Source organism: Uranotaenia lowii, chromosome 2 (genome assembly GCF_029784155.1).
Source record: "Uranotaenia lowii strain MFRU-FL chromosome 2, ASM2978415v1, whole genome shotgun sequence".
Classification (NCBI taxonomy): Eukaryota; Metazoa; Arthropoda; class Insecta; order Diptera; family Culicidae; genus Uranotaenia; species Uranotaenia lowii.
In genome coordinates, this window is record NC_073692.1 from 26229383 (window position 1) to 26257104 (window position 27722).

The following is a 27722-nucleotide window of genomic DNA, read 5'->3' on the forward strand; positions in this document are numbered from 1 at the left end:
TTTTACTCAAATTAGGGACGAACGTCTCCTGTAGAGTTGAAATCCCTTACAGACGAAGTTTTATAGATCCTGTTTAACCAAGGCCGGATTAAGCCATCGGGGGGCCCCAAAGAAGCAATTTGTTTTATGTCAACTAAATAATCGAAAATTTAAACTCTCTGTTAATTTCCAATATTCGATTCGTTATTTATTTTACAACTCCATCAGCAACTAAAATTTTCTAGTTAAGAAAAAATCAAAGATAGAAATTTAATAAAATATTTTTATTTCATCGTTAATAGCTTGGTATTTGCTTCATCGAAAGCAGGATAGACATTTCCCTCGTAACAATTTAGAAGTAGGGAAGAGTGGGATAACGTGGTCCACTCTTAATATCTCAGCTGTATGTCGAGATAAAAATCCCAATCCAACTGTCATCGTCAAGGCTTTGCGTAAAAATGTTTTTCTATATGTTGTTGACTTATGTACGCATCATATGCTTCTTTAATTTAACTAGCCTAGAAAAATGTACTTACATAATTAAACAAGCACCCGCAAAATTGCATCACCTAGAGTACATAACAAAAATATGCTCATACGCTTATGATCTTAGTTTTGTCATGCTCTTTCACGTGGAAAAGGAACATTTGATGGAACATCAATAAGTCACACAAACGCAACCAATTTGCAAATCATAGCTTGTGGGGAATTGTGGGTTATCTTGGGCCACCTATATTTTGCTCTTTTTATGCACATTCAGAACTTAAAATACGTTATTACTGTCTGTAAAGTTTTCTTATGCCAAATTAAAAGTTATGAAAATTGTTTTGTTCATCTTTTCTAATGCGATAGAGACAAACATGAATCCTATATATGGAATTTTGCCAAAACGTTCGCGAACCCGGTTTTAGGAACTATTCGATCATACACAACTCTCTTTTTTATTTCTTCATCTTAAATTGCTTTAAAATAACTAAATGAATTATTATATTTCAGTTTTGCGTCAAATCATAAACTTTGTACGTTATCTTGTCAATTTGGATCTGGTGGCCCACGTTTCCCCACAGTTTTTCAAAATAAAAAAAAAAAAATACTTTTTTTAAAACAGTCAGAACACGGGATTTTAATGCATTTAAAAGATAATAAAAAAAGCCAAATGATACCTTAAAAATGTGGAAAACCGTTACATTTATTTTTTTCTTTTTATCTTTTATAACAAAAAAGTTATGACACAAAGAAAAAAAGTGACCCATGATACCCCCCTCTCCCCTACCATTAAGATATCAAACTAAGAATCCGACATTTAAAAAAAAAAACAAAAGGAGTATATTCGAATTCTATGGAGATATGGATATAGAGTTCAAGGGTATAATTCGAACCCTGAAATCAGATTTTATTCAGAGCCACAATTCAGTGTCTTAAATGAAAAGAATATTTCCAAAACAATATTTGAGAAACAAAGCTACAATCAGAGCCAAAGAAAGAAATGTGTTGAAATTTATGTGATGAGGATTTTATTTATTTATTTATTTATTTATAAGTATAAGGTGCTCAACACAATTTTGGTTATTTGCACCTGATATTCCATAATCTAGTCCTACAAAAATCTTAACAAACCCTAACAATTACAATTCTCAAATTTTATCATACAAATTAGTAGATTTAAGGAATTCAAATAAAAAATTATGTTTTTCTGCGCTGCTATCTAATAGTATTGTTTCATCTATTCCTAATCTCTCTCTCTCATCTTTATATAACTCACAAAAGTATAAAATATGGCTTACTGTCAACTGTGTATCACACGCAGAGCATTCAGGAGGATCGGTTTTTTCAAAAATAAAACTATGAGTTAAACGTGTGTGACCGATTCGAAGTCTACAAAGAATAACTGATTCTTTCCGCGATTTACGGAAAGATGTCTTCCAAGGAACGATTGAATTTTTAATTTCTCTCAATTTATTATTTTCTACGTCAGCCCACTCCATTTCCCAAAGTCTGTTAATTACAAGCTTCAAGGAAGAGTTGAAATCATTTACAGGTAAACAATATGAAGATATAGGCAATTCTATACTTTTTTTTGCTAATTCATCGACGATTTCGTTACCTTGAATGCCTTTATGACTTGGGATCCAAAGTAGAACCACTTTTTTTCTCGTAGAGTATACCGACGATATTTTTGTTTGAATTCTTTGCACTATTGTATTATTGGAATTATTATTTTCGATACTTTGCAAAGAGCTCAGTGAGTCAGAACAGATTAGAAATTGGAATTCAAATTGATTGTCCTGAATGTATTCTACCGCTTTTTCAATGGCTAATAACTCGGAAGTAAATATCGATGCAGTGTTAGATAAATGAATTTGTATTTTATATTGTTCGCTATAACATGCAAAACCTGTGCTGTTATTTGTCTTAGAGCCATCAGTAAAGATGAATTCATATCCGTCATATTTGCGACAAATTCTATTAAATTCACGTTGGAACACCTGTGAACTATTATTAGCTTTGTTAAACTGATTTAAAGAATAATCAAACTTTGCTGTATTAAAGCACCATGGTGCATTTTCGTGAAAACTGCGGAAAAGAATGTGCTCTGACGGGATTCTAAGATCGCTTTTCAATTTTAGGAACCTTGATCGGAATGCTTTCGATTTGTTTTCACAATAATCACGTCTTAATATGAGGGGATGATTTTCAATAGATTTTAGCCTAAACCCAAACTTTAAAATTTGTTGTTTCCTTCTCAATTGTAGAGGCATTATACCGGCCTCTGCTAGAATACTGTTGACAGGACTAGTCCTAAATGCTCCTGTAGCTAGTCGAATTCCGGTATGTAATATTGTATTAAGTTGGCTGAGCATTTTTTTGGTACCTGTGTCATATAGCATTGCTCCGTAATCTAGTTTTGATACTACGGTTGTTTTAAGTAAGATCACCAATGATCTTCTATCCGATCCCCATGAAGTGTTAGATAGAGTTCTTAAAAGTTTTAGTGATGCAAAAGATTTGGCTCTTAATATTTTGATATGTTTTTCCCAATTTAAGCGTGAATCGAAGACCATTCCAAGAAACTTGTGTGAGTCTACTGTTTCTATTTGATTAGCATTCATAGTGAATTGGATATTTCGGCTACATTTCCTCAAGCGGCAAAAATGCATAGCTTTGGTTTTATCTATAGAAAATTTGAACCCTGTTTGTCGGCACCAAGTTTCAAGATTGTACAGGAAAGTTTGCATTTTTCGTTGAATTACATTAAGGTCATTTCCTTTTACAAATACTGCTAAATCATCTGCGAAAGATACGCGGTGAACCGTTAATGGTGAAATATCATGAACCGATTTAATAGCAATAAGGAATAAAGTGACGCTAAGGACGGAGCCCTGAGGAATGCCATTTTCCGATTTGTAGTATGAAGAAAAGGTATTACCAACACAAACTCTAAATTTCCGATTGTTGAGAAAGTTGTTAATAAAATGTAAAATATTTCCTCTAATGCCAATGTCATAAAGAGTTTTGATAATATGGTGTCTCCACGTTAGATCGTACGCCCTTGTTAAATCGAAAAAGATAGCTATTAAATGTTGTTTACGAGAAAAAGCATCCTGGATGGCTGTTTCGATGATTGAAAGATTGTCTAGAGTATTTCTGAATTTTCGGAAACCGTTTTGAGAATCGTCAAAGAATTTTATAGTTTCTAAATACCACACAAGTCTACGATTGATCATTTTCTCCATTGTTTTGCAGGGGCAGCACGTCAATGATATCGGTCTTTTATTTGATGCCAAAAGAGGGTTTTTATTGGGTTTTTCAATTGGGATGACAATCGTTTTTTTTTTTTTTTTTTTGACATCGATTCATTCCAAATCGGATGACAATCGATTCATTCCAAATAGTAGGAAATGAATGAGATGAATATATTTCATTATATGTCTCTAACAAAAAATGTTTAGCATCTATGGGAAGATTTTGTAGCATTTGGTAAGTAATGTCATCAGGTCCAGGGGAGAATCCTCGAAAACTTTTGAGAGCTGTTTCAAGTTCAATCAAAGAAAATTTATCGTTTAACCTGGAATAACTTGGATCATCGAAATTCATTATGTCTTCTGTTTCGCGTTGATTTTTGTACACAGAGAAATTAGAATCATAGTTGGCAGAACTAGAGATGAAGGAGAAAGATCGCCCTAACTCTTCCGACATAGATTTTGGGTCAGTTATGATTGTACCGTTAACTTTCAAGGCAGTAATGTTGTTATTCTTAAATTTTCCGGATATTTTGCGTATTTTTGTCCACATTTCCTGTGAAGAAGTATTCAGATTAATTGAAGAAACATAAGATTCCCATGATTTTCGTTTAGATTGTCTTATGATTCGCCTTGCTTTAGCTTTTGCTAAAGAATATGCTATCTTATTTTCATCTGACATATTATTGTTAAAAATACGGTGAGCTTTTTTGCGTTCTTTAATAGCGTTCGATATTTCAAGGTTCCACCATGGGGGTTTTGTTTTTTTGGTGTTAGAAGATGTTTTTGGAATAGATACTGTAGCAGAATTTATAATGACGCTATTCAAAAAATTCATTTTTGATTGAGATGAGTTTATGGGATTTAAATTCGTTGAAACCAAATGTTGAAACAAATTCCAATCTGCAGCTGAACTAACCCACCGAGGTCTTCGCTCATTATTACTTTGAGATGACAAAATAGTTATGATTATTGGAAAATGATCACTGGAGCATAAATCGGAGTGTACTTTCCAATCAAACGTAGTAGAGAGGCATGGACTACAGATAGTTAGATCTATTGCTGAGAAACTATTGTTGGCTAGGCAGTAGTGGGTAAAGGAACCATCGTTAAGTATATTTAAATTTAGCGTATTGATTAAGGATTCTACTATATTCCCTTTGGAGTTATTTGAATTGCAGCCCCAACTCATACTATGGGCGTTTAAATCACCAGTTATGAGAAATGGAGGTGGTAATTGATTAATTAGATTTTCGATATCTGGTTTAGAAATATTAACGTTTGGTGGAATATAAATATTACATAAGGTGTATTCAAGTGGATAGAACATTCTTGTCGCTATCGCTTGTAAATTCGTATTGATATCAAGCTCAACCGAATGGTATTTTTCATTTATCAAAAGGGCGGTTCCTCCTGAAGCTCTGTTGTGATTTTCATCGATCGAATAGTAGATTTTGAAATTTTTCAATGTAGGTTTTTTACTGTGGTTAAAGTGAGTTTCCTGTAGGCTAATGATGCCTGGATCATAATCGTGTATTAGTAGTTTGAGTTCTTCGAATTTTGAGTAAAATCCGTTACAATTCCATTGTATTAGTTTGAAAGCCATAATCATGAGAGAAAATATGTTGAGATATGTTTCAAACGTTATGATCTGAGCAAAACATCGATAAACTAATAGCTTGTGATAAATTTTCTATGTGTGAATGTTCATGAGATGTTGATGGTGTTTGTTGGGTAACGTTATTTTCATCAGAGAGTGAGTTTACGTTTTCATTATTTTGAGAGAGTGAGTGTAAGTTTACATTATTTGGAGTGAGTGATTTTGTAATTTCATTATTTTGAGAGAGTGAGTGTTCTTCTTTGGTTTTAGTTTCTATAGAGAGAGAGATATCATGTTCATTCTTACCTTCGCTTATACCCAGCAAGAAAAAAATTCATTATCGTTCATTTTCCGCTTCGCTGCGAAATAAAAACGAAGCGGCCCGCCTCGAATTTATTTCGCTGCGAAGCGGAAAATGAACTTAAAAATCACTGGGTAATAATAGTATCTTGTGAGTTTATGGGTACTTCAACTTCCGCTGCTCTAGGCTGTACTGCCTCAGCTGCTGCAATCGAAACCTTATTTCCGATGGTGCTCATTTTCGGGGAATGAGTGACTTCTTGATGAGTCCTCGCTAAGTGACCATTTGGATTCGTGGATGTTTCAACTACCTGGGCATAGCTTCTCGTGTAAACCGGTGTATTGGGAACTTGTCGACGTCTCCTGCGACGGGCTTCCCCAATTGAAACCCTTTCGATGACACGAATGCGCTGGATTTCCATCTCGTCGATATATTTTGGACATGTTTTAGACAAAGCAGAATGATCTCCAAAACAGTTAAGACATTTCGGTTGAGAGAGGCATTCTGAAGATCCATGAAAGATTTGGCCGCACTTCGCACAAGTCTGATTGCCCTTGCAATGATTCTTGGTATGTCCAAAGCGTAGGCATAAGTTGCATCGTAGAGGGGACGGAATATACGGCTTCACTTTGCAGGAGTAGAATCCAACATCGATACTGTCAGGCAGGTTATTCAGATCGAAAGTAAGAATAAAGGTGCCAGTATCAACCGCTTCGCCTTTGTTGTCCTTCTTTGTCATACGTCCAACCTTGACCACATGCTCACTTGATAACTCACGGAGTATTTCGTCGTCACTCAGGCATATTAGATCTCGGCAGAAAATCGTTCCATTAACGAGATTAAGAGTAGAGTAGTCACCGAAAGTAGTGACTTTCATCAATTTGGAAGCTTGCTGACGGTCGACTGTTTTTAACAGCAGACATCCGCCTCTCATTCTGGTTATTCCGACGTTGGAGGAAATTGCGTCCATCGCCTTTTTAATGAAAAAGGGATTCACGTTATCCATAGTCACGCCGGCTTCCTTACGCTCCATTATGAGAAAACGTGGTCCATCATGTTTGTCAACTCTAACCATCTTGTTAAACAAGGTGGCCGAATTTCCTACGCCATTAGCTCGCCTTTTCTTCAGCCTACTGTTTTTCAGGTCCGTCGTTGAAAAATCGTCTGTCTGAGACAATAGCTCAAAACGCGAGCCGAATGTCCCAGGACCCCCCGGGTCACCATCCATTTTCCGCGCCAACCACAGATGAGTTAAGAAACTGTGCACACACTGAACAGGGAAAAAAAAATTCGAGTGACCTTCGACGCAGTGAAAGATATCCGGTTGGAGAGCAGTCAAAAAACGCGTGTTGCTCACTTGAAAGCTAACCTTCGAATGTGATGAGGATTTTAAATTCCACATCAATTATTGGAAACTGAAAAAAAATTTCAAATAGTTCAAATGTGACAAAACATAAATTTGAAAACATATAATTATAATGTATGTAGATAAGATATTCGAAAGTTTTGAAAAATTAAAACACATAATCAGAATCATCAAAAAATCAGATGAGTTCAGAAGTTTCAACAAAAATGTCGAACTCCCAAAAATTAAGAAAACCATGAAACTCAAAAAAAAAAACAACACAAGACTTGAAAATGTCAATAAACTGAATCTCTATTTGTGTTGAAAACATATTGAGAATTATCAATTGAAAAATGATATGCTGAATTCAGGATATTTACTTGAGTAACAAAAAAAATTTAAAAATAAAAGTTTATCATAATCAATAGTAGAATTTCAATATGAATTTCTAATCTAAAATAGAAATTGGAATGAAAGTTTTATAACGCATCTCAGTATAGCCGATTGGACCAACTAGAGAATTTTTTGTAGAAATTGATTCTCGCAAATTTCAATAATGATCAAAAAGCTAACTATTTTTTTCTGTATTTATACTCATATTTATGCTTTTAAAGTGAGTATTCTAGATTATCCTGTCCTATGTATTTAATTCCCAATTTGCTCGCATTTGCTCTGATATTGTCCGGATAAAATTCAGGAATACGTTTTGTGAAGTCTTTAAATCAATTTTGATAATCATGAGTTATAAATTCCTTAGAAATAACAGTGAACTTTTAATTAAAGCATTATACCTTGCAATTGTGCAAGACATTCTCATTCTTGAACTTAATTAAAATGGAAGATGTATTGCGTTGTTCTACCCATTCAGTGCTGAAACTCTTCATTCAAAAACTGATAATTAGGTACTTTGTTCAAAGCTAACATAAATAATTCCAGTCAGAGTAAAAACTTAAACATTTTTTTTATTCAAAACATAATGCTCATTCGCTGAGAATTCCTGAAATATAATCCTTATTCAATTATTAAGAGAACGTGATGTGTTGTTTATTGTGAGTGAACATTCAAGATTATCCAGATTTTTCCGGGTACATACGGGTTTTCAAAATATAATAAACAAGTAAAGCAAACTACAATCTGGCTGGTTGTCATAAAATTGTAAAAACAAGTCCGTATTTTGCTAGATTTATACATAGGAAAAAAAACAGAAAACTTTGTTGGGCTAAACTTTTAAGCTAGCTTTATCTAAATTTGTTTTTATTTGGTAGTTTTGAAAACGAGTTTTACGTTGCTGACGTGATTCGATAAGAATACTGCAAGTATTATTTCTCACTTCATTCTTGATTTCTTTAGAATTATCACTGAATTCCGTCAAGATTTTTTTCCGGATTTTGTTTAAAAAAATTCAAATCGTATGAAACTATTAGAGATATTATTTTAAAACCCCCCCTACCCCCCTTAGCTGTTTTATATTACGTATTAATTTCGAATTTCCTGTTTCTATTTCCTTTTTTAAATTTCTTATACTTGGTATGATTATAGTAATGCTAATTTTATACTCAGGGCTCCCTTGGTTGTAGTTCGGGGCTATTGTTTCTCAAACGATTCTTACTAAATTTATCATATTTTTGTAAAGTATCTCAGCGCTAATGAACTAGAATCGATTTAAAATTGCCTTCCTGTTGAAAAAAGCTACCTTTGAAAATTCGTCAAAATTTCTGTGTTTCGCATTTTGAAAATCTAAATCTTCTTTTCAAATTTTATCTGGTGTGACTTAAACAGTTTTGACAGTCATTGATTGAAAAGTACAGTTTAACTTCACTTTTTTACATTTTTTCATCATTATCTTAAAAAATTTCAAAAAAATATATCTTTATGCGTATAGCTTCTGACTTCAGCTTTCTTGGAAACTAAGTGAAATTTTTTGAGTCTTCAGTAGCTGATCTACAGTCTTTTTTCCGAAGCATGTTTTTTCGGATATTCTTCTAATTCTTTCAATAACGGAAACTAAAGTGTTGTAGCTGAATATTGTCTGAGTAAAATATTTGAGTTAAATCACAAGGTTTTCCAAACTATAAATTTAGTAAAAATCGGTTGAGAAATATATTGTAGAGATATATTGTTTTTAGTCAGGAGTGTCAAATTGACACTTCAGGGACTGTAATGGGTAAACATTTCAAGGGACGGATGAGGGTTAAAACTCCAGTACATTTAAAAAAAATTCAATTTTATTATTTTATTATTAAATTTTCTGATTTCTGATCGACAATTTCGGATTTCAGATCCTAATTTTCCGATTAAGATTGAATCCTCATTTTTTTAGAATCAGAAGTACAATTTTAATTTCGGAATTTTTATTTAATCCTGATTCAGATTTTAGATTTAAATTTTAAAATCAGATTGAGATTTCAGGCTTTTACAAAAATTTCATGAAAATGTAATTTAGCCTAAAAAAGACTCATTTAAATGTTGTAGACTTGGATAGTAAGACTACAAACTTAATAGTAAGGTTTTCAGAATTTTTTCCACACGTATCCGAGCTATTTTATCCGAAAATCTGGCAATATGCGGGCATTTGACTTTAAAATTTTCAACCCAAAATCCGGGTAAATTTAATCGAAAACCAGGAACAAAGTAACGAAAATCGGGTGTTCGGATAAGAAAAGAATCCTCAAAGCAGCCTTTCTCGATTGTAGCAGCTTGAAGCTAAATATTTCATATTTTATTAATTTAGAGTAATAAACAATTGTCAACTGAAAACTTACATTTAGTTTTCTTCTACTCGGGCTCTCACACTTGCTCGCACTTGTTCGGATCGGCGAATGACTATCGTTTTAATTTCCGTTCGGAACCTTCGTTTTAGGATTATAATTGTTAGGATAACTAGTTTAGGATATAAGTTTACTACTTACGATTTACAATACAGTTGTTTGGATATAATTAAAGCTGATTGAGATCGTCCTGAACCTAGTTTGTAGGTTAATTTCCTCGTACGTGACCTGTATGTTTTTAATTAAATTTAGCAAACAATTTCTTCAGCGGATTCGTTTTGTACTCACTGTTTCACCTTTTAGAGGTTTGAATAATTATAATCAGTCACTCCCGTACTACTAGTTTTAAGAAATATTCGTACTATTAGGATTAGGAAATACTTTTTAGTTTTAATACTCCGTACTACACACGCTACAAATTTCCAACTATCTCCCGCTTGTTTTTGTTTATGTTTTTTCCCCCGTTCGTGATGGCCTATCTCGCGCACACTTTCTTACAAGGGCTGCCGAGTCGCGCAGTTTTTACACGCTCAACAGTCCCCCACCCGTAAACCTGGTCCGGATTCACTCTCTGGAGCCACCGGATCAGCGTTACCACCAGTATCAGAAGTTGCATGATGAGCGGCACTCTCTGGACCCACCGTCTGGACTCTGTCAGCAATCTCTAGTACCGCCAGATTCGCCGTTCCACGTCGGAAAACACCACCAGTTGTGCGTACCAAAGCTTGACGGACTCTTCCGTCACCAGAAACGATCGGCTCCTCGATGACTCCTCGAACCCATGCTTTGCGTCGACTGCCTTCGACCACGTATACGAGATCCCCTTTCTTTAGAGGATTTGTTTCGGAGAACCACTTGGACCGTTGGTTGACTGTCGGCACGTACTCTCTAATCCACCGCTTCCATAACTCGTCGGACAGCTGCTGCGATCTCTTGTAAGCATCCCGAAGTGCTTCTGCAGGATGCGTAGGTTGAATGACTTCATGCGGCTCGTTGAACAGCTGTAGAGTTAGACGTCCAATTGGTGATCTCGAATCCACCTTTCGAGTGGATCCAACGTACCTCTCTTGTTCGCTCGATGGCTTCCTCTTCGGTGTCGAAGCTGTCGTAGTAGTCATCGACATAATGGCGGTGAACGATGGCCTGTGCTGCTGCTGGATAACGAGTGGAAAACTGCTGGGCATTCAGGTTCTTGACGTATTGCGCCGAGCATGGAGAACTGGCAGCGCCGAAGGTGGCCACGTCCATGACGAAAACGGTAGGATGATCGTCTTCCGGGAACCGGAAAAGAAACCTTTGCGCCTGCTTATCTGCCTCTCTAATCCTGAGCTGATGGTACATCTCTTTGATGTCACCTCCCACTGCAACTCGTCGCTCTCGAAACTTGCTGATGACCGCCGGAAGTGATGCCAATAGATCGGGGCCTTTGAGCAGGAAAGAATTGAGTGAAACACCTTGCGATTTAGCCGCCGCGTCCCACACCAAACGTACCTTATGAGGTTTCTTAGGATTCAGCACGACATTTAACGGAAGATACCACACGGAAGAAGGATTGGTACTCTTCAGCTCTTCTGCCGTGGCCTTATGACAGTAGCCTTTGGTCAGATAGTATTCAATCTGCTGGTTCACGTTCTGTTTCATATGCGGCTCTCGTTGAAAACGTCGTTCCAGGCTCTTAAGTCGGTTCAGCGCCATCGGATAGCTATCTGGAAAAACAGGCTCCTGCTTCCAAAGTAGCCCCGTTTCGAAACGGTCTCCTACTCGGACAGTTGTCGATTCCAGGGTCTCACGGGCCCTCCGGATCTCCTCCGATTCTATGGGGTTGCCTTGTGCTACCTGAAGCTCTTCCTGAGCGTACTGCTCCGCCATCAGATCGTGAAGCTGACGATTGTTCAAACTTTGAACAAGATGATGGTTCAAATAGTGAGGCTGCTGCTGCTCAAGTCTCGAATCAGGACCGTAGATTGCCCAACCCAACGCTGAACGTACGGCTATCGGTTCTCCCGGGGCACCAACCTTGGACTCCAGAGGGGCGAATAGATGTAGGTTGTCGAGGCCTATAAGAACTCTGGGAACTTCCATTTTGGTACTCGACAAAGGAACTCCATCTAAGTGGTGATATTTATCTACGATGCTTCTGTAACAGGCCCTATGTAGAGGCAGCTTCAATTCTCCGACAGTGTGGGCAGACGACATCATGAACTTTCTACGAGAATCCACGGCAGATACCAGCAGGTCAATTTTCCTCGAACTATCTTCATTCCGCTTAACATTTCCTGTCCACACGATGACCAGGGGTTCCGGAGTTCCCTCGACGCCCAACGAATCTGCTAGAGAGCTCTCAACAAGTGTTGTTGAAGCTCCTTCGTCCAGGAACGCCAAGGTTTGAACCGCCTTTCCTCCATGATGCAAAGTAATCGGTATCATTCTGAAGATTACTGACCGATCGACATTATAATGTGGGTTGCACTCCGCCACGGTAACGTTAACTGCTTCCTCGTGCCTGTGCAGCAGCGTGTGGTGATTTCCTTTACAGCTCCGTATCTCGCACCGTACTTTGAAGGTGCACTTCATCTTCCCATGGTCACACAGACAAATGTTGCACAGCTTGAGTCTATCGACCAACCTTTGACGATCCGGTAATGAAAGTGACGCAAAATCGTCACAGAACCTTAGTTTGTGGTCTGTGCGATTGCACATCGGGCAGGGCTTTCTCGTTCTCGCCGGCATCGTATTCTGCACTACCGGAAATACTTTAGTGTCGTGGGCATTCACGCGCTCCTTCCTTTTGTACATTCGCCGTCCTTCCGCAACCGCAGTGTTCTGCTCTCCGTTGAAGTCGGCCACCTCAGAAACTTCCGACACGATTCCCTTCATGAAATCGGCAAACATACGAAGAGGAAGATCAGTCCTACCTCTCTTGAAGCGTACCCAATCCAATTGATAATCGGATGGCAGCTTATCGACGAGTTCCGCTACCAGCATGGGGTTGCTCAAGTGGTCGTGTAGCTTGGCCGCAACAAGATGATCACACAACTGCTTTACCGTGATCCCGAAGTACAGGAACGACTCTAACTTGTCCACTCGAGGGGCTTGTACCTTCCGTACTTTCGCCATCAGTGACTTCAACAGCTTTTCCGGATTACCGAACAGTTGACGCAGATCTTCGATGACCTCAGGCACCGACTCAGGCATGAGCAACCGGCTTTGAACTGCTTCCTTGGCTAGTCCTTGAAGGCTGTCTTGAAGTCTCTTCAAATTGTCGGTATTTGTGTACCCACACGCCTCCGTGGTGTATTCGAAGCAGCTGATGAATTGGGGCCACACCTCTGGCTCGCCTCGAAACGTAGGAAGATGTTTGGACGCAGCTTGTCGTGCAGCCAGCTGTTCTTTAGTCGGCCCTGAACTTACACTACAAGCTCGTCCTAACGTGTTACGTTCTAACAACTTCCTAATCAAAGCCTGTTCAAGCTTTTCTAGCTCAGACTCTTCTGGTTCGGATGCTTCCGGCTCCTGTTGCGATCCATTTGCCCTCAAATAATGCTCCAACAGCTCTCTGAAACGATGGTCGGTGTCCGCGTTCTTCTTCTTCTCCGCTTGAGCCTCGCCTTTCGATGACGTCGCCAATGGTTCGTGTTTGCGTTGGCGTCCCATCCCGCTCTGTTCCGAATCTGTCTCGCCATGCCGTTCCACCAACGCGTTACGCACAGTGAGAGGGAAACTCCTTGGCGCTGCTGCCGGCTTCTTGGGGTAAGCTCCGCGGGGATCTTCTTGCGTCTCTACCCACGCCTTCGTCTTCGCGGAACCAACATCCGGATCGCTGTCCTCTTCATCGTTCTCAAACTCCTGACTCAGATCGGCTTTCATTTTCCGGAACTGGTCGCGCATCTGCTTCTGCCGGATCAAGAAGTCCTTGTGGTCCGCCAATTGCTGTTCTAGTTGCAGCTTCTCCTGGCGAAGTTTCTCCTCCTGCATCTTTTGTTGCAGCGCACGCCTTTTTTCGTTTACCGATCTCTCCAATTCCAAGCGTTTGTCGTGCAGTATTTTCTCCTCCTGCAGTTGCTGCTCGATCGCAGCCGATTCTTGTTCGAGAAGGCTCAGTGATTCTTGAATCGATGGCCGACCTTCTCGAAGCTCCGTTCCGACATCGCTTTTGACACTTCCCGTCCGTTTGGAAACGTTCTTTTTAACTGGTTTCCTTATTTTGGGAACGTGCAGCAAATTACTGCATTTCGTGCAGTTCCATGGCACACTCTTCACAGCCTCGGTAACTCCCGCGCATTGATAGTGACTCCAAAAGCTACACATGTCGCATTGGACCATGTCATCTTCACTATCGACTTCCTCGCAATACATGCAGTTGCGATTGTTGACCGATTTCTCCACATTCCTGATCGTATCATTCGCCGGATCCGACATCTTGAGGTTATGTCCGGAAGATTATAAATCTTCAAGTGTTCGGATAAGAAAAGAATCCTCAAAGCAGCCTTTCTCGATTGTAGCAGCTTGAAGCTAAATATTTCATATTTTATTAATTTAGAGTAATAAACAATTGTCAACTGAAAACTTACATTTAGTTTTCTTCTACTCGGGCTCTCACACTTGCTCGCACTTGTTCGGATCGGCGAATGACTATCGTTTTAATTTCCGTTCGGAACCTTCGTTTTAGGATTATAATTGTTAGGATAACTAGTTTAGGATATAAGTTTACTACTTACGATTTACAATACAGTTGTTTGGATATAATTAAAGCTGATTGAGATCGTCCTGAACCTAGTTTGTAGGTTAATTTCCTCGTACGTGACCTGTATGTTTTTAATTAAATTTAGCAAACAATTTCTTCAGCGGATTCGTTTTGTACTCACTGTTTCACCTTTTAGAGGTTTGAATAATTATAATCAGTCACTCCCGTACTACTAGTTTTAAGAAATATTCGTACTATTAGGATTAGGAAATACTTTTTAGTTTTAATACTCCGTACTACACACGCTACAAATTTCCAACTATCTCCCGCTTGTTTTTGTTTATGTTTTTTCCCCCGTTCGTGATGGCCTATCTCGCGCACACTTTCTTACAAGGGCTGCCGAGTCGCGCAGTTTTTACACGCTCAACATCGGGAATAAAAACACTTGGGAAAAAATTATCAAAGACGTCAGGAAATTTTAAATTATATTTTTGATTCCAGAAACCCGTTTTTCGGTATTTCAAACATTAAAATATTTGAATGATTTCCTGATTCTTAATTTTTATAAAACTAGACATGTTTTTTCATAAATTAAGACAAAACAAGGTTTTTGGAATTTCCTAAATTTCTATTCATTTTTGAACAATATCTGTGTTTATGGTTTAGTTAGAGGTGCCAATTTTTTAATTTTCAGGGTGGCCTGGCCATCGTTTCAGGGAATGCTATAAAAAGGGAATATTTTAAATCAAATTCAATGTCCTGATTAGGTTTTGGTGGTATACTTTGTTCCTCAATTATCAAATTTTCGAAGGAGGTAGGAAAATATTTAAGAAAAGCATGGGAAATCTGAAGCATGGGAAATGCTCTCCCTCTAAAAAAAAAAAGATCAATAAGGGCGCCGGCCTCGTCCTTGTTGTCAATGAAGGATGAAGGAAGGATTGAACTGTCAGTAAGATACTTTTTAGGATCAACAATCAACCTTCCAGTCCAGTATTTTTCGAAAGCTATTTTGAAAAAACTCTGAAGCAGTTATGAGTCCGTATCTCCAGCTATAGAAACCGTCTATATGTTTGCGAATCTATATTTAAGTATCTAAGGAAGGACGTTTTGTTAGTAAGGGAAAGGCAAAGATCAGGATCCACTTTGAAAAATGATTTAAACTTGTTGGTTTTTCCTACACTTCCTATGCTCCTCTATATTTTTTGAGGAAATTCCTATTTCAATCTCAAGGTCCATACACTTCACGTGAAAATTAGCGTGAAAAAAATCTTATTTTATCAAAAACTCAAATCGTGACACAACTAGCATGGTGGAATCGATGGGGGCAACATGGTGGAATCGATGGGGAATGGTTGAAGGATGAAATTTCAGTCGGACTTGTACCTTAAATCCTTCTAGAACTGTTAAAGGGTGATACGGTCTAAATTTGGTCAATATCAACTTGACGTACTTCTTTCAATTTTGCATTTAAAAAACCTGAACACCCCTGATTTTGAAGGTGTGTGTGTGTAGAATGTTGCTCCTTTTTTGATTTTGGAATTCACTTCAGTTGTCAAAATGCCGTCCAAGGAAGAAGAGCAGCGTATCAAAATTTTGCTCGCGCATCGCGAAAATCCGAGCTACTCGCACGCAAAGCTGGCAAAATCGCTAAAAGTTGTCAATTCAACCGTTACAAATGTAATTAAAGTGTTTGGGGAACGTTTGTCGACAGCCAGGAAGTCTGGATCGGGGGAAATCGAAACCCGGAAGCCGCTGAGACGACAAAGAGAGTTGCCGGTAGTATCAAGCGAAACCCTAACCTCTCTCTCCGAGATGCCGCAAATAAGCTGGGTGCAAAAAACGAGCCGGACTATCGACTTATAAGAAGGAAGTGACTCCAAATCGCGATGATAAATAAAATTCGACGGCCAAAGCGCGATCCCGGAGGCTGTACACGACGATGCTGACGAAGTTTGACTGCGTGGTAATGGACGACAAAACCTACGTCAAAGCCGACTACAAGCAGCTTCCGGGACAGGAGTTTTATACGGCAAAAGGAAGGGGAAAGGTAGCAGATATTTTCAAGCACATGAAACTGTCAAAGTTCGCGAAGAAATATCTGGTTTGGCAAGCTATCTGTACCTGTGGCTTGAAAAGCAGCATTTTCATAGCTTCCGGAACTGTCAACCAAGAAATTTACGTGAAAGAGTGTTTACGTCTGCTGCCTTTCCTGAAGAAACACGATTGTTCCGTATCGTTTTGGCCGGATTTGGCATCTTGCCATTACGATAAAAAGGCCATGGAGTGGTACGCCACCAACAACGTGCCGATGGTTCCCAAGGACAAGAACCCTCCCAACACGCCAAAGCCCCGCCCAATTGAGAAATACTGGGCTATTGTCAAGCGGAACCTAAAGAAGACCAAAAAAAACTGCTAAGGACGAGCAGCAGTTCAAGGCAAACTGACTTTCTGCGGCGAAGAAGGTGGACGAGGTGGCTGTACAAAATCTGATGGCAGGGGTTAAGCGTAAGGCCCGGCAATTCGGATTTGGAAAAGCGGAAGCCTAACTGAATATTTTTCCTGAATTTTATACTAATTAACTTTGAACAAAAAATTTACTTTGATTTTTTAAATAAACGATTTCACCGATTTACACGCGTTTTCCCTTGACCAAATTTTGACCGTATCACCCTTTATTATACGGCAATTTTTTTAAATTTTCAATAAGTTACCTTTCCATGTTCTGCCTGTTTTAAAAAAAGCAATTTTTTTTATTTTGAAAAATGGTGGGGATTTGTGGGTCACCAAATCCAAATTGACCAAATAACATTCAAAGTTTATAAGTTGACCCAAAACTGTAATTTCATAATTTATTTCGTTATTTTAAAGTAATTTCTTTATGAAATAAAAAGAGAGTACGATCGAATATTTTGTGTTTTGCGTTTGTGTGACTTATTGATGTTTCATCAAAAATTCGCTTTCGACGTGAAAGAACATGACAAAACTAAGATCATAAGCGTATGAGCATATTTTTGTTATGACCTTTAGGTTCTCCATCGATGCAATAAGCGGGTGCTTGTTTGATTATGTAAGTTAATTTTTTTACATTTTTTTTTAGCTTGCTAAATAAAAGAAGCAAATTATGCGTATTTAAGTCAAAACATATGGAAAAATATGCTTACGCAAAGCGACGGCGATGACAGTTGAATTGAGATTTTCATCTCAATACACATCTGAGATATTCAGAGTGGCCCACGTTACCCCACTCTCCCCTACTAAACGCAATCAATCAAAAAGCAATTTTATTTTATGTAGTCGGTATACCAATTGCAATAATACCATCATCAAATTGTTCAAATTGTTCATATTGTTCAGCTGCTACTATTTTTCGACCTTTTCCAGTAAACAGTGATCAGGTCCTGTGAACACTCTTGAAAAATTTGGCGTTCCATCCGAATACAGTTCAAGCATTTTCTGAATTTTGTCTTCCTTGAATTTTGCTGCCAAAAAAAAACACACCCATCACTAACAAGCGTAGCCTACTCTTCCTTTAGTTAAACAAAACGTAATTTTAAACATTTTTTTTTAAGAAGGCCCATGAACGTTTTAAGCTTCCGGGGCCATATCCTTTTCTGAATCACCGTTACTCAAACAGGATGTCAGTAAAACTTCATGTCTTCTTGAAGAGATCCATCAACTTACCACGCCTTACATTTTCCGAAAATATGATGGCTATCAGCTGACAATTGCTAAAATAATCAACTCACAAATATTCGACCTCATGGCCGTTGAAAACTATCGACTACACCACGGTCGACGGATTTCAGATTTAGACTCCCATTTCACTTGATTTTCAATTTGAATTTTAATTGCAAACCAGTTATATTTCAGATTTATTCCTCATTAACTAGAGCTTTGAACACTGATCCGATTCACATTTGCCGGATGAAACCGAACGCCTAAAGCGACCTACCTTGATTCTTGAAGAACATATCGAGGGCCACCGCATTCCGATACGCTTCATTCTTCCCGTGGAAGGTATTGAATGACATGGTTTCGATCTCCAGCACACTGTACCCGGGATCGATCTCCTGCAGCAGTTCGGTCAGCTGGCGCACGTTGCCTTTCAGGAGACAGTAAACCTTCCAGCTGGCCGCCAAAAGCCGCTCCTCGCCTTCCTCGCCGTCGTCGTTGTAGTTCGGGACAGTTTTGGCCAGATGGTCCCGGATGTAGTCCCTCAGGTTCTGATCGTCAGTTTCCGCCGCGATCTGGTAGAACACATACTTGGAGTTGCGCTCGATATTCCCGAGGATGTGTTCAGCCTTGTAGAGCTGCCGGTTCGAGAGCAATCGATAGACGTACGCGTTAACCTGCGAATCGGACCGAGAGCAAATCGTGAATGATGCGAAGTCTCGCTAGGCCTATGGGTGTAAGATGATGTGTGGTGATTGACTTGGAATTGAAATGATTCTGATGGGGTTTTTTTTCACCCAGCTGGATGCTAGGATGCTGCACGAAACTTGTAGGGCTTTCTGCGGCAAGTAATAAAAATATAAATATAGACAATACAGATAAGGACTCGATTGAACCGAGAATCTGGAATTCGGAATGAATTTTTTTTGTGCAGTCCCACGTACATGATAACAAACAAGTCAAGTATTTAGCAAAAAAGATTGAATGATTGAAATATTGGACTCTTGTTATGTGATTCGGGATAAAGAAAAGAGGAGTTGTTCCTGTTTCTGTTATAATTTTTTGGGAAACGGAAAATCTAATATTTGACAACGTAACATCGGGTTTCAAAATTATAATTTTTGTCTATGAAATTTAAAAGTGCTTATATTTGTTTTAAACGTACTGAAAATATGATTCCGAGATCGACACCCGTTATTAAAAGTCAAAACTTATCAACATTACTAGCCTGAAATCATCAACAACAAGACTGATTGCGCAAATCTCGTACAGCAATAATACAACTAAATTCTTGGTAATTATTTTTCTCAGGGAAGCATTTCCTGACCACAGTCAAAGTCTCGAGACAAAATAATAATAGTAATCTTTCACCGACTTGCAATCAGATCACGTTGTTGGGCGCTATATCTCTAAACCATCACTGAATGAATACTTTGCAACCGATTTGCCAGATTAATGTCTGACGTGAGGCATAATTAATCTTTTTTTAACAGTTGGGAACCCCAACTTGGAATTGAAGCTTTCTTTTTTAGAAAATTTTACCCTAGGTGGTTTTTTTTTGTAAATTTCATTAATTCTCTTTGACTCATACTAAAACTTTCTACAGCAAGACAAATTTCAATAAATCGTTCTCTAGAAAAGTCTACGAACTTTCGCACCGGTAAAAACCCCAATGAAGCCTCACTTACATTGAACAAACAATTTCTAGTAAAATCCGTCAACAGATGGTGTTTCACTTAGCAAGCGAAAAGATTAATAGATTCTTGTCGTATCTAGCAGTTATTGGCGAGGCGGCAAGTTCTTATCAGTATGTATTTGTTCGTTCTACCAATGAACTGTGTTATAGGGTTAGGAAGGCGGTCCATGATTGATAATGTGTGCTGTGCATAGAACGCAAGACATCATGAGGTGGTGTTGAATTGCAATTTATTTTTAAAATAAGTATACCCTGTATTCTAAAACGTTTTATTTTCAATCGAAACGCACGACAGAATTTTGCAGATTTTTCAAATGAGATTTAGGTACCCAGGTTTTGATTTTAAAATGCGTATGGAAAAACGCAAAAAAAAATGTTCGAAGAATGTCACTTTTTTAGTTTTTATTGAATATTTTGTTTTCACGCGATGCAAATGAAATACCAATATATGGAACTTACTGGGAAATTCTCTGACTACAAAGCGATAGGAGTAGTGAGAAAAAAGTTATAACGACCCTGAGCATTTATTTTTTCATGTAATGAAACTAGCTACACTGACAGATTTTTCGTCCAATTTTCAGAAATATTATTTTAACAAGAAAGTTATTGATTTAGCTTTGAAAGGTTCTGATGAAATGATCTAAATTACAAGCTCATTAAAAAAATTAGAGTTATCAGAAATATAGGGTCTCCAGATGCAATGATTTTGAGGAAATGAAACTGAAATCTTGTTAATCTTAAATTTTTTCTTAATATTTTAATTGGAACAAGCTTAAACTTACAATTGATTGTACATTAGACTGAGTAGATTTGAGGTCATTTTTGAATTTCTTAAACCCTGGGGTCTAAATAGCTTCGTTTTGGTTCGAAACTCATCCATGATTCTTTGCCAAGTTTTTTAGTAACGTTTACATGAGTAAATTTGAATTTTTAGGTTTGTATGGGAAAATTGAGTATTTTGTACTGAAAAACAACTTCATTTTTGTTTCTTCTGTGGAGCCGAGCCTGCTTATGGCTTTTGTGCCAATTTATAAATTCTTCAATTTTTTTGTAACGTTTACATGAGTAAATTAGAACTTTAAGGTTTGTATGGGAAATGGGCTTATGGTTTTTGCGCCAATTTATAAATTCTTTGTCGAAGGTCTTAACTTTGTATCTTATTAGGCAAAAAAGTTATAAGCTGTTTAACAGGGGTATGTCTTTTGGAACTGATAAACAATAAACTCAATTGACATCACTGCTGGGTGCCTACACCCTTAGAAAACATTCTGTAATTCGTTTTAACCGAAAAGGAAACTTTTAAAATAGTAGGGGTTTTGAAACTCGAAAAACGTTGCAATTCGACACACCCTAATGATCAATATATTTTTGCGGAACAACAACTAAACAGCTTCTGTGGCGTTTTGAGGGTTTTGATTGGTGCCTTCCAATGAACCCTTTACTCAGATAAGCTATTAACTCTGTCGATCGTCAATACTCCTGACTAGTTTGAGTTGTTTTGAGTTTGCATACTAAGTATACTTCCAAACGTCATCTGGTTGAAAATTACAACAAAAATGTTGGTGCAGTAAAAGTGAAAACTAACACCTAACAGGTTAAAAATTTTAATGCAAATCCGTAATATAATTCCAAAAAAGGCCATGATAAACTTTTTGTTGACCAAACACGGATAAATGTAAGGTGTTTTTTAAGTACCGAATTTGTTCAGTGGATCTCACTAGACGTTTACTCGTTATATTTAGGGGTATCTCAAAGTTAACTTTTTAAAAATCACCTATGGGTAAACCAAAGGAATTTGGGAAAATCGAAATATTAATTTTAATAATAATCTCGAAAAATTTTGCCCAAAAATAAGCTTTTTGGAACTTGCTTACCCTTTTTCAAGAAAACCGGTGACTTCATGAAGAATGTTTCAATAGGGTAATTTGTTCATTGTGTTTTTTGTCTTTGAAATTTTATTTGTAAATATTCCATCGTTTCTGGGTTTTCGGTGATACGGTCAAAATTTGGTCAATATCAACTTGACGTATTTCTTTCAATTTTGCATTTAAAAAACCTGAACACCCCTCATTTTGAAGGTGCGTGTGTAGAATGTTGCTCCTATTTTGCTTTGGAAATTCACTCTTTAGTTGTCAAAATGCCGTCCAAGGAAGAAGAGCAGCGTATACAAATTTTGCTCGCGATGCCAAATCAACCGTTACAAATGTAATTAAAGTGTTTGGGGAACGTTTGTCGACAGCCAGGAAGTCTGGATCGGGAGGAAATCGAAAACCGGAAGCCGCTGAGACGACAAAAAGAGTTGCCGGTAGTTTTGAGCGAAACCCTAACCTCTCTCTCCGAGATGCCGCAAATAAGCTGGGTGTATCGTCTACAACCGTGCATCGAGTCAAAAAACGAGCCGGACTATCGACTTACAAGAAGGTAGTGACTCCAAATCGCGATGATAAACAAAATCAACGGCCAAAGCGCGATCCCGGAGGCTGCTGCTGACGAAGTTTGATTGCGTGGTAATGGACGACGAAACCTACGTCAAAGCCGACAACAAGCAGCTTCCGGGACAGGAGTTTTATACGGCAAAAGGAAGGGGAAAGGTAGCAGATATTTTCATGCACATGAAACTGTCAAAGTTCGCGAAAAAATATCTGGTTTGGCAAGCCATCTGTACCTGTGGTTTGAAAAGCAGCATTTTCATAGCTTCCGGGACTGTCAACTAAGTAATTTACGTGAAAGAGTGTTTGAAAAACGTCTACTGCCTTTCCTGAAGAAACACGATTGTTCAGTACTGTTTTGGCCGGATTTGGCATCTTGCCATTACGATAAAAAGGCCATGGAGTGGTACGCCGCCAACAACGTGCAGGTGGTTCTCAAGGACAAGAATCTTCCCAACAGCCAGAGCTCCGCCAAATTGAGAAATACTGGGCTATTGTCAAGCGGAACTTAAAGAAGACCAAAAAAACTGCTAAGGACGAGCAGCAGTTCAAGGCAAACTGGCTTTCTGCGGCGAAGAAGGTGGACAAGGTGGCTGTACAAAATCTGATGGCAGGGGTTAAGCGTTAGGCCCGGCAATTTGGATTTGGAAAAGCGGAAGCCTAAGTGAATATTTTTCCTGAATTTTATACTAATTAAACTTGAAAAATAAATTTAATTTGATTTTTTAAATAAACGATTTTACCGATTTACACGCGTTTTCCCTTGAACAAATTTTGACCGTATCACCCTTTATAATTTTGATTCCCCGCGTTAATGATATTTGGAGTTGTTTTTTTTAAATATACATTGCATATGCCCCACAATCATTTTTAACTTTTTCGTGCAGGGATGACTATGACTATAGAGGGTTGCTTTTGGGTTGAAACGAAAAATGTTAGTATTCTATATATCTCCATTAATATTGCACATATCGTTTTAAAATTTGTACACATGATAGCTAGCAAATATTTTAAATAAAAAGTTATGTGCTTCAATCCATAACCTTTTTCTCCCAGGGTAGATTTTCTTCACACCATAGTAACTTTTTCTTGTCTCGTAAAGATCTTTCGAACCGTGTATTGGTCACCCGTGTACATCCGAAAGTAAAATTGCCCGTGCTTTATCCAGCTATTCATGAAAAATGTAGGGAAAAACGGGTGAAATGAGGCTTTTAGAGTAATCTGATTTAGAAACTGTTAAATCCAAACGCTTCATCGCTTTTTCTTACATAAGAATTGATGGTTTACAAGAATTTATCACGCGCAAGGTGCTTGAAAACGAAATAGGTTCCCTATTTTGATCGAAATTCTCCAGTATGTAATGATTTTTTTTTGGTCTCGTTTTCATCTTAACTGTTGTTTTTCGGATAGTGTTATTCTACCATGCAGTCAATATTCTATAAATTTCAGTTTTCGACCGAAGTCTGAGAAATTCCAACCCACATAACTTGTCTCTCCCATACCTACCTAACCTAAGGGTCCAGCGCCGATTGACCGGCGCATAGGGCTGAGATAAAAGATCTCCACTGCTGGCGATCCGGAGCCAGCGTCTTCACTTGCTGCCAGCCAAGGTTCTCGTCAACTGTGCGGATTTCAGCGGCTAGACTTTGCCGCCACGAGCTTTTGGGCCTGCCTCTTCTTCGATGCCCATCTGGATTTCAGTCAAGCGCCTCTCTGCAAATCTCGTTTTCATCTCTTCGCAGCGTGTGCCCAATCCATCTCCACTTACGTTCCCGAATCTCGATTTCTAGCGCCTTTTGATGACACCGGCGATGAAGTTCAACGTTTGAGTTGCCAGTTGCCAGGCCACCAAGCGCGGATGATGTTCCGCAGGCAGCGATTCACAAAAACTTGCAGTTTTCGCGTCGTCACCGCATATGTGCACCAAGTCTCAAACCCGTACAGCAATACGGATTTAACGTTTGAGTTGAAGATTCGGATCTTAGTTCGTAGAGAGATCTGGCGTGACTGCCAAATGTTTCGGAGACTCGCAAACGCAAATCGGGCTTTTTTGATCCGGGTTTCGATGTCCTTCTTGGTACCACCATCAGGCGTAATCTGGCTACCAAGATACTGGAAGCACTCCACTGTCTCAACCTGTTGTCCAGCTACAACGAAATTGGAACGATTTTCTGTATTGCTTTCCATCGACTTGGTCTTTCCGACATTGATTTTGAGACCTGCTGCCTTGGAGCTTTCGGTGAGGTCGTCGAGTTTGCTCTGCATGTCTTGTTGTGTTTGGGCGAGCAAAACAATATCGTCTGCCAGGTCAAGGTCGTTAAGTTGCTCCATGGTTGAAGGATTCCACGGCAATCCTCGGTTTGGTCTACAGTCAATCGATCCAGTCAAGATCTCATCCATTACGATGAGAAAAACAGCGGTGACAAAATACATCCTTGTCTCACTCCAGCAGTTACCGGGATTGATTCGGACAAGACACCGTCGTGCAAGACCTTGCACGAAAATGCCTCGTACTGTGCTTCGATGAAATGGACTAGTTTCTCTGGGACCCCTCGTCGTCTAAGAGCAGCCCAGATGTTTTCGTGGTTCAGTCGGTCAAATGCTTTTTCGAAATCAACGAACACCAGCAGAAGAGAGTCCTGGAATTCGTTGATTTGTTCCAGTATTATTCGTAGCGTTGTGATGTGGTCCACACATGATCGTCCGGATCGGAATCCAGCTTGTTGCCGTCGGAGTGTAGCGTCGATTTTCTCCTGGATCCTTTTCAGGATCACTTTGCAGAGTACTTTGAGGGTTGTACAGATCAAAGTTATGCCACGCCAGTTACCGCACTCTGTTAGGTCTCCTTTCTTTGGGACCTTTACGAGGATACCCTGCATCCAGTCGGCCGGGAATGTTGCAGTATCCCAAATGTCAGCGAAAAGATGGTGCAACATTTGTGATAACAAGGCAGGGTCGGCTTTGAGCATTTCAGCAGGAATGCAATCGATTCCAGGCGCTTTGTTGGATTTCATGTCCTTGATTGCCGCTTCTATTTCAGCCAGCGAGGGCGCTTCCGAGTTGACGCCATTAATGCGACTTACTGTGGGCGCCTCGAGCTGCGGGTTCTGTTGGCCATTGCTATTTGTAACTCGAAAAAGTTGATCAAAATGCTCAGTCCAACGCTTGAGCTGATCTGTTCGATCTGTCAGCAGCTGACCTGCTCGGTTTTTCAGCGGCATTCTTGCATTAGTCCTTGAACCACTAAGGCGGCGAGCAATATCATATAATAATCGGATATCTCCAATGGCGGCGGCTCTTTCCCCCTCTTCAGCTAGGGAGTTTGTCCAGGCTCTCTTGTCTCGTCTACAACCTCGTTTAACTGCCTTTTCCAGCTCCGCATATCGTAAGCGGGCGGCTGCTTTGGCTGACCCGGTACATGCCTGCTCAATTCCGACTTTCGCCTTTCTCCGATCATCGATCATCCTCCAGGTTTCATCCGACATCCATTCACTTCGTCTTCCACAAACTTTACCGAGAGTACCATGGCTCGTCGTGATAAAGGTCTCTCCCATAGATTTTACGAAAATCTGAAACATGTTTTCTAAACTTTTCCAATGTCTCTCAGTGAAATTTAAGCAAAACACGCTGATTCATATTTGAGATCCCGATCAGGAGGGAAAAACTAAATTATATCAAGATGAGATATTTTGATACTAATTTTTTCCTATCTAAATGAGTTATTATTCAGTACTCGTAGGATGTTAAAATATCTCAAATTATATCAAAAAATCTACGCGATCATAGCTGAATTATTTCAATTTTAGATATGCTCCTTTCAAGATTATATCTCATTCAGATAGCATCGTTTGATATTGAACAGAAAAAAACCTATCAAAATTATAACTTATCAAGATATGAGTGCTTCGAGAAAAATTCCAAGTGGAATGTCAATAAACCACACTATTTGCTAAAACCATGCTCTATTTCTGGTTTCCAAAAAATCGGATTCAATTTCATGGATCTGTTGAGCGAAACTCATTGATGTAGGGTTAGGCTTCGTTGTCCGTTTTTCATAAAAAGTTGTATGTATATCAAAATAAGATATAATCATTTTATTTTAGGACAATCAAAAAAAACTTTATCATTGAAAATGAACTCAACCCCATTCAAGTCTGTCAATCAAAATAGATATAATTCAGATTGGAGAAACTTAAAATCGAAAATTTAGAGTACTTAATTATAACTGAATCAGATGTAAATATCTTGGTGAGATACGTTTGAGTTATTATTTTGATATGCTCTCCTGATCGGGATATTACACATTGAACGAAAGATTTTTTTTTTGTTTCGATTATAGTCGTTTTAACATCTTTATGTCTTTTGCGACTTATATCAACGATGCAGTTGGCGGACAGTTATTGAAAAACTTATCCGGTACAACTGTGATCGATGTTTACTCTTGGGCTCGAACTGAACGAAAGATATTCAAAAAGGATAATTATATGTAGAATTGATGTATGTATCTCCAAAATATTTTAGAAATGTCAAATTTCGTTAGATACTATTGGAATAGTTGCTCATCCTTATAGGAAGTTTGAAGAGAAAACATCATCAGAGTAAAAAAAATTATTAATATGCAAAGTTGAAGATTTGTATGCGTGGATCCCAATTTTTATAGAAATATGATCGATATTGTATGTAACAGAGTTCTCCCTAAATGCACAAGTTGGTAGGTAAAACTAAATCTAGCATCTTCCTCAATTACTTACTTTTTGCAGGAAGTAGTTTTTGGCCTCTGCAATGGACAAATCGTTCCGTTCCGACAGGTAGGAAATGCACAGGTTGACGTGTTTCCCCTTGGTGGCCACATCTTTGATGATGACATCATCCTCCAGCTTTTCCCAGCCCTTGGTGATGTGTTTCTTTTCGTTGGGCAGCATTTTCGATAGCTTTTATAAAATACAGACTAACAAATCAACCAAACTAAAAGTTTCACTCCTGGATTCCCGGATCTTATAGCCACGGTATCACTTCATTCCTTAGCACTGAAAACCGAACACTTCTTCGACGCCCAGCAAAAGCGAAAATAAAATGAAAACAACCGAATGGCGTTAGTCATCGAACTTTCATGCTGCTGTATCCCTGCTTACGCAAATCAAACTCCACCGAACATCACTTGAGCGAACGACTGCACCAGCAATCGGCATACAATTTATTAACAACAATATCTAAAATCAATATGAAAACAATGAAAATAAACGTAGCACTACCGATCGACGGGGAACGGTTTGTTTATGTTTCCAGCGATGAAAACAAAACAAGGGCAGGCAGACAGTCGGTTTGACAGTTCTCTCTTTCTGGGGGTAGAAATTTCTCTCTCTCTGGGAAACCGATCAGCTGTTTTAAGGGAGCTTTTATGCTACCAACAGCTGATGGTGAGAAGCTTTGAAACCGGTGGCTGCGTACTTTTCAGTTAAAGCTTCATAGGGTAAAGTGTGTGAATGAAACCATCAAAAAAGTTTTCAA

The 27722-nt window shown here is 38.6% G+C and overlaps 1 protein-coding gene across 1 annotated transcript in view; it reads right to left on the minus strand.

Moving 5' to 3' along the window:
• The window catches only part of LOC129746759 (uncharacterized), a 41442-nt gene extending 13962 nt beyond the window's left edge, over positions 1-27480 (minus strand). The window contains exons 1-2 of the mRNA XM_055740631.1: positions 26966-27480; positions 18370-18766 (exon numbers count right to left, since the gene is read on the minus strand). Of these exons, the coding sequence (XP_055596606.1) occupies positions 18370-18766; positions 26966-27136 (568 nt within the window). The 5' untranslated portion in view covers positions 27137-27480. The remainder of the gene's footprint in view (positions 1-18369; positions 18767-26965) is intronic.
• Between the last annotated feature and the right edge of the window lie 242 nt (positions 27481-27722).